The following is a 10,000-nucleotide window of genomic DNA, read 5'->3' on the forward strand; positions in this document are numbered from 1 at the left end:
TAAAAAAAATATTAATAAAACTATAACAGTATCTCGACGAAGCCACTGATAATGCTGGACTGGTTTAGTGTTTTCCTGTAGTTCTGCGGCTCACTAGAGTTTGACCTTTCATCAGCTGTCGTTCACTACAAACATCAGATCAGGTCCTCGTGACCCCTCAGGCTCCGCCCACAACCCGTCAGTCACCATGGCGACAGGACGCTGACGTCACACACACCTGCAGAAACGGGGTAAAGCCGCACGGTGACGAGAGCAGGGTCCGGCGCGGGCCGACAGCTCACCTGGTATCCCAGAAGGCCTTGCTCCGACTCGTCCGGCACCTCCTCTGTGAAGCGGCGCTTCTGTGGCGGGAGGGGCGGAGCCACGGGTCTGGGCGGAGCCGAGAGTGTGGGCGGAGCCACGGCAGGGGGCGGGAACTGAGCAGGAGGAAGAGTCTGGAGAGAGAAAAAGAGATGTGTCAGGAGATGGGAGACACACACACACACACACACACACACACACACACACACACACACACACAGGTCTCACACACACAGTGAATCTGTTATACTAGTATTATTTATAAAATACTATAGTTTAAAAAGTTTATCATCTAATATTTATGTTATATTGTTTGAGCTTTATTGCAATGAATCAAATTGTTTTAAAACTGTGGTATAATGGCCTTTCCACAGATGTAAAATAAGTCTCTGATGTCCAGAGTGTGTGTGTGACGATGTAGCTCTAAATACCCCACAGATAATTTTATATAACATGTTAAAATTGTCACTTTTTGAGGGTGACCAAAAATGCGCCGTTTTGTGCCTGTCCCTTTAAATGCAAATGAGCTGCTGCTCCCAGTACAGGGGGGCGGAGCTTCAAGAGCTTGTGTGTGTGTTGCCTTTTATGTTCAAACCGGAGTCAGACAATGATGGAGAGACTCTAGAAGAAGAGACAACATGTAGAGCAACAGGACACTTCTGAAGGGTTAGCATGCAGCTGATGTGGAGGTAACTATCTTCATGTCTTTAATTAGCTTATTCTGTCATAATTATAAAATCGCTTGTGTCAGAACTGTTGTAAAACGCCTACAGTGAGACATATTGATTATGTGTTTTTATGAGTTGATTCATGATATTGAATTGTGTTATGTACAGTATTGCATGTGTAAAGACGGATGCGACAGCTTGAGCAGACTCACACGTGCTCGACTACTCTTGCGTTCCCGGGGGCGGGGTTTATGCTAATTTTAGAGTTTGTGATGTCACTAACCCGGGAGGAATGTGGTGTAGTCTCTACCAGCTGTTTGTTGTAGTCCTTAATAAGCGATTTCTGTTAAAGCAAATATCTCCCTTTGCTCTGAACTTTGAGCGTTGTAACTTTGCAGATGTTGTTTATGATCAAACAGCAACATTACACACTAACTAAAGTTAGAAAAGTCAAATCATAATCAACCAGCCCTTTAAACTGGCAGGTTCATGCAGAGTATTCTAGATTCCTGAGTCAGATGAGCAGTGTGATGCCCACACAGGGTAAACACACACACACACACACACTCACACACACTCTCACACACTCTCACACACTCTCTCTCACACACACTTACACACACACACACACACACTCACACTCACTCACACAGGTGAGCGCGGGGTTACCTGTGCCGGAACGCTAGCGGGCGGGAGGGGATACTGCGCGGGGGGGACAGGCCCCGGGGCCGCGGGAGACACCGGATACGGAGGAGCGACAGGTTGCTGAGGAACGGGAACGGGATACGGCTGGAATCCCGCGGGTGGATGAGGATAATACTGAGACTGAGGAGGCATCCCGTTCATAGCAGGAGGCTGGAGGAAACCTGCTGACACACACACACACACACACACACACACACACACACACACACACACACACGTCTGGTTCACTATCTTTGTGGGGACTCTCCATAGACATAATGGTTTTTATACCGTACAAACTGTATATTCTGTCCCCTTACACTAACCCTATCCCTAAACCTACCCATCACAGGAGACATTCTGCATTTTTACTTTCTCAAAACAACTCATCCTGTGTGATTTATAAGCCTTTTGAAAAGTGGGGACCGCTGGCTGGTCAATGTAGGTGATCTCAGGTTTTACTATTCTTATGGGGACATTTGGTCCCCACAATGTAATATAAACAAGGGCGCACACACACACACACACACACACACACACACACACACACACACACACACACACACACACACACACTAGGGCTTGCATAGACTAGTCGAGTAGTCGATAGATCGACTACTTCAACCACTAGTCGACGCTGTCGGAAACAATCGACTACTCGAGCGTCCATTAACCATAAATGAATTAAAAATGGCGAATGTCACCAACAGACACCACACGTCATTTGTGTGGAAGTATTTTCATCAAGGATGACAAAAAATATTGTAATTGACCAACTCTGCAAGAGGCCGTTCACATATTGCGTCTAAAAACGTGTGGAAAGCGCGCGCGGCCGTGCCGCTGTCTCCTACAAGCGCTCGCGCTCCCGTGGCGTCTGTCGTTGCTATGCAACCAAACTGCGCTCTCCATGATGACGTCGAAGTAGTTATCATTCAGCAAAGGATTAATTTATTTCTAACCCTTGCATTATCTTTACTACTAGATATATTTCTGGAGATGAGAAGGAAAAACCCGCTTGGAAAAACTAGCGCACCATGTTGCTTTCATTATGAGCGCGCGCCTACATTTGAAATGACGACCTTGAGCGCGGAAAAGACGTGATGTGAACGGCCCCTAGAAGCAGACGTCTGAAATGAAAGGCAAGAACGGCCATTTATTTGGCTATAGACTGTTACATGAAAATTTAAAAATGAAATGTCATAATTACAATGTTTTGAGAGTTTACTTATGTAATTGTTGCATTAGGCTATGAATTAATAAATGTTTATTGATAAGATCTAGCTATTTCATGTCTTTTCATTTACAGTAGCATGAACCACGAGTAGTCGAGTAACTCGAGTATTGTTTTGATAAGAAATCGACTAGCAGAAATCAGTAGTCGTGCAACCCCTAACACACACACACACACACACACTCTCTCTGATCAGACTCAGCAGATGAAAACATACAAGCTGTGTGTGAGTGTGCGAGTGAGTTTACTGTGTGTGTGTGTGAGTGTGTGTGTGAGTGTGTGTGTGTGTGTGTGTGTGTGAGTTTACCCTGTGAGTGTGTGTGAGAGTTTACCCTGTGAGTGTGTGTGTGTGTGTGTGTGTGTGTGTGTGTGTGTGTGTGAGAGTGAGTGTGTGTTTGTGTGAGTTTAGCCTGTGAGTTTGTGTGTGTGTTTACCCTGTGAGTGTGTGTGTGTACCCTGTGAGTGTGTGTTTACCCTGTGAGTGTGTGTGTGTGTGTGTGTGTGTGTGTTTACCCTGTGAGTGTGTGTGTGTGTGTGTGTGTGTGTGTGTGAGAGAGTGAGTGTGTGTGTGTGTGTGTGTGTGTGTGTGTGTGAGAGAGTGAGTGTGTGTTTGTGTGAGTTTAGCCTGTGAGTTTGTGTGTGTGTTTACCCTGTGAGTGTGTGTGTGTACCCTGTGAGTGTGTGTTTACCCTGTGAGTGTGTGTGTGTGTGTGTGTGTGTGTGTGTGTGAGAGAGTGTGTGTGTGTTTACCCTGTGAGTGTGTGTGTGTTTACCCTGTGAGTGTGTGTGTGTGTGTATGTTTACCCTGTGAGTGTGTGTGTGTGAGAGAGTGTGTGTGAGTGTCTGTCTGTGTGTGTGTGTGTGTTTACCCTGTGAGTGTGTCTGTGTCTGTGTGTGTGTGTGTGTGTGTGTGTGTGTGTGTTTACCCTGTGAGTGTGTGAGTGTTTACCCTGTGAGTGTGTGTGTGAGTGTGTGTGTGTGTGTTTACCCTGTGAGTGTGTGTGTGTTTACCCTGTGAGTGTGTGTGTGTTTACCCTGTGAGTGTGTGTGTGTGTGTGTGTGTAAGTGTGTGTGTGAGTGTGTGTGTGTGTTTACCCTGTGATTGAGTGTGTGTGAGTGTGTACCCTGTAAGTGTGTGTGTGTGTGAGTGAGTGAGTGAGTGTGAGTGAGTGTGAGTGTGTGTGTTTACCCTGTGTGGGCATCACACTGCTCATCTGACTCAGGAATCTAGAATACTCCGCATGAACCTGTCAGACAACGACACACAAACACACACATTACATGCAGTGTTATTACAGTTAACTAAGAAAGACTATTAAATACTATTTACATGAATTGCACTGAAGCTGAAATTATATAATATATAAATATTAAATGATAAACTTCTTAAACTAAAATAGTTTATAAATAATATTAGAATAACAGTGATTACAATCGCAGACTGTTTTTTGTTTTATTTGTTCGCATTAGTTATTTTACAAGAACAGTCTATCATGCAGCACAATAAACCTGAAAGCAGACAGGCAGAGAGTGAGACAGGCAGAGAGTGAGACAGACAGAGAGTGAGACAGACAGAGAGTGAGACAGAGAGAGAGAGTGAGACAGAGAGAGAGAGTGAGACAGGCAGAGAGTGAGACAGGCAGAGAGTGAGGCAGAGAGTGAGACAGAGAGTGAGTGAGACAGAGAGTGAGACAGGCAGAGAGTGAGACAGGCAGAGAGTGAGACAGAGAGAGAGTGAGACAGGCAGAGAGTGAGACAGGCAGAGAGTGAGACAGGCAGAGAGTGAGACAGGCAGAGAGTGAGACAGGCAGAGAGTGAGACAGGCAGAGAGTGAGACAGAGAGAGAGAGTGAGACAGAGAGAGAGAGTGAGACAGGCAGAGAGTGAGACAGGCAGAGAGTGAGGCAGAGAGTGAGACAGACAGAGAGTGAGACAGAGAGTGAGACAGAGAGAGAGTGAGACAGACAGAGAGTGAGGCAGACAGAGAGTGAGACAGGCAGAGAGTGAGACAGGCAGAGAGTGAGACAGGCAGAGAGTGAGACAGACAGAGTGAGACAGAGAGTGAGACAGACAGCGACAGAGTGATACAGAGAGTGAGACAGACAGACAGACAGAGAGTGAGACAGGCAGAGAGTGAGACAGACAGAGAGTGAGACAGAGTGTGAGACAGACAGAGAGTGAGACAGAGTGTGAGACAGACAGAGAGTGATAGAGAGTGAGACAGACAGACAGACAGAGAGTGAGACAGACAGAGAGTGAGACAGGCAGAGAGTGAGACAGGCAGAGAGTGAGACAGGCAGAGAGTGAGAGAGTAAGACAGGCAGAAAGTGAGGCAGAGAGTGAGACAGAGAGAGAGTGAGACAGAGAGTGAGTGAGACAGAGAGTGAGACAGAGTGTGAGACAGACAGACAGAGAGTGATAGAGAGTGAGACAGACAGACAGAGAGTGATAGAGAGTGAGACAGACAGACAGAGAGTGAGACAGACAGACAGAGAGTGAGACAGGCAGAGAGTGAGACAGGCAGAGAGTGAGACAGACAGAGAGTGAGACAGAGAGAGAGTGAGACAGGCAGAGAGTGAGACAGGCAGAGAGTGAGACAGGCAGAGAGTGAGACAGGCAGAGAGTGAGACAGGCAGAGAGTGAGACAGACAGAGAGTGAGGCAGGCAGAGAGTGAGACAGGCAGAGAGTGAGACAGGCAGAGTGAGACAGACAGAGTGAGACAGAGAGTGAGACAGACAGCGACAGAGTGATACAGAGAGTGAGACAGACAGACAGACAGACAGAGAGTGAGACAGGCAGAGAGTGAGACAGACAGAGAGTGAGACAGACAGAGAGTGAGACAGGCAGAGAGTGAGACAGACAGAGAGTGAGACAGACAGAGAGTGAGACAGAGTGTGAGACAGACAGAGAGTGAGACAGAGTGTGAGACAGACAGACAGAGAGTGATAGAGAGTGAGACAGACAGACAGACAGACAGAGAGTGAGACAGACAGAGAGTGAGACAGGGAGAGAGTGAGACAGGCAGAGAGTGAGAGAGTAAGACAGGCAGAGAGTGAGACAGAGAGTGAGACAGAGAGTGAGACAGAGAGAGAGTGAGACAGAGAGTGAGTGAGACAGGCAGAGAGTGAGACAGAGTAAGACAGGCAGAGAGTGAGACAGAGAGTGAGACAGAGAGAGAGTGAGACAGAGAGAGAGTGAGACAGAGAGTGAGTGAGACAGGCAGAGAGTGAGACAGAGTGAGACAGGCAGAGAGTGAGACAGAGAGTGAGACAGACAGACAGAGAGTGAGACAGAGAGTGTAACAGACAGACAGAGAGTGAGACAGGCAGAGAGTGAGACAGGCAGAGAGTGAGACAGGCAGAGAGTGAGACAGACAGAGTGAGACAGACAGACAGAGAGTGAGACAGAGAGTGAGACAGACAGACAGAGAGTGAGACAGACAGACAGAGAGTGAGACAGACAGAGAGTGAGACAGAGAGAGAGTGAGACAGAGAGTGAGACAGACAGACAGAGAGTGAGACGGGTCTTACGGTCTGCAGGAGGTTTTCACAGAGGGTTTTGGCAGCAGCAAGTCCTTCTGGTTTTGGGTGACTGGAGGAACAGAGAAACTCAAACACTGATGTGCTTCAACTGCCTGATCACTACTCTATAGTGACTGTGTGTGTGTGTGTGAGAGTGAGTGAGTGTGTGCGTGCGTGTGAGATCTGTACACACACCTGATGTATATGTACATGGGCTCGAACGCCTCTCGCCTTGACGCCGGCTCCAGGCGTGTGTGTGTGTGTGCGCGTGTGAGATCTGTACACACACCTGATGTATATGTACATGGGCTCGAATGCCTCTTGCCCTGACGCCGGCTCCAGGCGTGTGTGTGTGTGTGTGTGTGTGAGATCTGTACACACACCTGATGTATATGTACATGGGCTCGAACGCCTCTTGCCCTGACGCCGGCTCCAGGCGTGTGTGTGTGTGTGTGTGTGTGTGTGTGTGAGATCTGTACACACACCTGATGTATATGTACATGGGCTTGAACGCCTCTCGCCCTGACGCCGGCTCAAGGCGTGTGTGTGTGTGTGTGTGTGTGTGTGAGAGAGATCTGTACACACACCTGATGTATATGTACATGGGCTCGAACGCCTCTTGCCCTGACGCCGGCTCCAGGCGTGTCTGTGTGTGTGTGTGAGATCTGTACACACACCTGATGTATATATACATGGGCTCGAACGCCTCTCGCCCTGACGCCGGCTCCAGGCGTGTGTGTGTGTGTGCGCGTGTGAGATCTGTACACACACCTGATGTACATGTACATGTGCTCGAATGCCTCTCGCCCTGACGCCGGCTCCAGGCATGTGTGTGTGTGTGTGTGTGTGTGTGTGTGTGTGTGTGTGTGTGTGTGTGTGTGAGATCTGTACACACACCTGATGTATATGTACATAGGCTCGAACGCCTCTCGCCCTGACGCCGGCTACAGGCGTGTCTGTGTGTGTGTGAGATTTGTACACACACCTGATTTATATGTACATGGGCTCGAACGCCTCTCGCCCTGACGCCGGCTCCAGGCGTGTGTGTGTGTGTGTGTGTGTGTGTGAGATCTGTACACACACCTGATGTATATATACATGGGCTCGAACGCCTCTCGCCCTGACGCCGGCTCCAGGCGTGTGTGTGTGTGTGCGCGTGTGAGATCTGTACACACACCTGATGTACATGTACATGTGCTCGAATGCCTCTCGCCCTGACGCCGGCTCCAGGCATGTGTGTGTGTGTGTGTGTGTGTGTGTGTGTGTGTGTGTGTGTGTGTGTGTGTGTGAGATCTGTACACACACCTGATGTATATGTACATAGGCTCGAACGCCTCTCGCCCTGACGCCGGCTACAGGCGTGTCTGTGTGTGTGTGAGATTTGTACACACACCTGATGTATATGTACATGGGCTCGAACGCCTCTCGCCCTGACCCCGGCTCCAGGCGTGTGTGTGTGTGTGTGTGTGTGTGTGTGAGAGATCTGTACACACACCTGATGTATATGTACATGGGCTCGAACGCCTCTCGCCCTGACGCCGGCTCCAGGCGTGTGTGTGTGTGTGTGTGTGTGTGTGAGATCTGTACACACACCTGATGTATATGTACATGGGCTCGAACGCCTCTCGCCCTGACCCCGGCTCCAGGCGTGTGTGTGTGTGTGTGTGTGTGTGTGAGATCTGTACACACACCTGATGTATATGTACATGGGCTCGAACGCCTCTCGCCCTGACGCCGGCTCCAGGCGTGTGTGTGTGTGTGTGTGTGTGAGATCTGTACACACACCTGATGTATATGTACATGGGCTCGAACGCCTCTCGCCCTGACGCCCGCTACAGGCGTGTGTGTGTGTGTGTGTGCGCGTGTGAGATCTGTACACACACCTGATGTATATGTACATGGGCTCGAACGCCTCTCGCCCTGACGCCGGCTACAGGCATGTGTGTGTGTGTGTGTGTGTGTGTGTGTGAGATCTGTACACACACCTGATGTATATGTACATGGGCTCGAACGCCTCTCGCCCTGACGCCGGCTCCAGGCATGTGTGTGTGTGTGTGTGTGTGTGTGTGTGAGATCTGTACACACACCTGATGTATATGTACATGGGCTCGAACGCCTCTCGCCCTGACGCCCGCTACAGGCGTGTGTGTGTGTGTGTGTGCGCGTGTGAGATCTGTACACACACCTGATGTATATGTACATGGGCTCGAACGCCTCTCGCCCTGACGCCGGCTACAGGCGTGTGTGTGTGTGTGTGTGTGTGTGTGTGTGCGCGTGTGAGATCTGTACACACACCTGATGTATATGTACATGGGCTCGAACGCCTCTCGCCCTGACGCCGGCTCCAGGCATGTGTGTGTGTGTGTGTGTGTGTGTGTGTGTGTGTGTGTGTGAGATCTGTACACACACCTGATGTATATGTACATGGGCTCGAACGCCTCTCGCCCTGACGCCGGCTCCAGGCGTGTGTGTGTGTGTGCGCGTGTGAGATCTGTACACACACCTGATGTATATGTACATGGGCTCGAACGCCTCTCGCCCTGACGCCGGCTCCAGGCGTGTGTGTGTGTGTGTGTGTGTGTGTGTGTGTGTGTGAGATCTGTACACACACCTGATGTATATGTACATGGGCTCGAACGCCTCTCGCCCTGACGCCGGCTACAGGCATGTGTGTGTGTGTGTGTGTGTGTGTGTGTGTGTGTGAGATCTGTACACACACCTGATGTATATGTACATGGGCTCGAATGCCTCTCGCCCTGATGCCGGCTCCAGGCGTGTGTGTGTGTGTGTGTGCGCGTGTGAGATCTGTACACACACCTGATGTATATGTACATGGGCTCGAACGCCTCTCGCCCTGACGCCGGCTCCAGGCGTGTGTGTGTGTGTGTGTGCGCGTGTGAGATCTGTACACACACCTGATGTATATGTACATGGGCTCGAACGCCTCTCGCCCTGACGCCGGCTCCAGGCGTGTGTGTGTGTGTGTGTGTGCGCGTGTGAGATCTGTACACACACCTGATGTATATGTACATGGGCTCGAACGCCTCTCGCCCTGATGCCGGCTCCAGGCGTGTGTGTGTGTGTGTGTGCGCGTGTGAGATCTGTACACACACCTGATGTATATGTACATGGGCTCGAACGCCTCTCGCCCTGACGCCGGCTCCAGGCGTGTGTGTGTGTGTGTGTGCGCGTGTGAGATCTGTACACACACCTGATGTATATGTACATGGGCTCGAACGCCTCTCGCCCTGACGCCGGCTCCAGGCACCCGGACCCTTTCCCCCGCAGGAACACTTTGGCCCCGGTCTCTGCCTGAATGTGCTGAAGATACGAGCAGCCCGGACCCTCCACACACTCCTTCACACTGAAGCCGTGCAGCGCCTGATCCAGGCCAACAAACACCTTATCCTGCACATAGTGCATCTGAACACACACGGACACATGGACACACACACACACACAAGGGTTAGTCTGAATCCTGTGTGTTGAATGAGGAAAACACTAAGACTAGCGGTGCTGACAGCAGTTCTGAAACACGTCTGCATCTTCCACCGTTTTTCATTCAGTTATTCTGGAGGTTCCGACATGTTCACGTG

General features: G+C 50.1%; 1 protein-coding gene across 18 annotated transcripts in view; it reads right to left on the reverse strand.

The window, feature by feature from the left end:
* khdc4 (KH domain containing 4, pre-mRNA splicing factor) overlaps positions 1–10,000 on the reverse strand; it is a 22,433-nt gene that overhangs the window by 3,778 nt on the left and 8,655 nt on the right. For 6 of the 18 annotated variants that reach the window (XR_014031847.1, XR_014031848.1, XM_081389569.1 and 3 more), the window contains exons 7-11: positions 9,616–9,827; positions 6,414–6,474; positions 4,073–4,130; positions 1,638–1,837; positions 218–434 (exon numbers count right to left, since the gene is read on the reverse strand). Coding sequence is in view for 14 of the 18 variants with exons in the window: in XM_081389569.1 (XP_081245695.1) it covers positions 218–434; positions 1,638–1,837; positions 4,073–4,130; positions 6,414–6,474; positions 9,616–9,827 (748 nt within the window). In the remaining 4 variants the exon portion in view is untranslated. The remainder of the gene's footprint in view (positions 1–217; positions 435–1,637; positions 1,838–4,072; positions 4,131–6,413; positions 6,475–9,615; positions 9,828–10,000) is intronic. The other 12 variants (XR_014031845.1, XR_014031846.1, XM_081389570.1 and 9 more) reach the window with 3 other exon arrangements.

The sequence above is a fragment of the Scardinius erythrophthalmus genome, assembly GCF_964197995.2.
Source record: "Scardinius erythrophthalmus genome assembly, chromosome: 16".
NCBI classification, from domain to species: Eukaryota; Metazoa; Chordata; class Actinopteri; order Cypriniformes; family Leuciscidae; genus Scardinius; species Scardinius erythrophthalmus.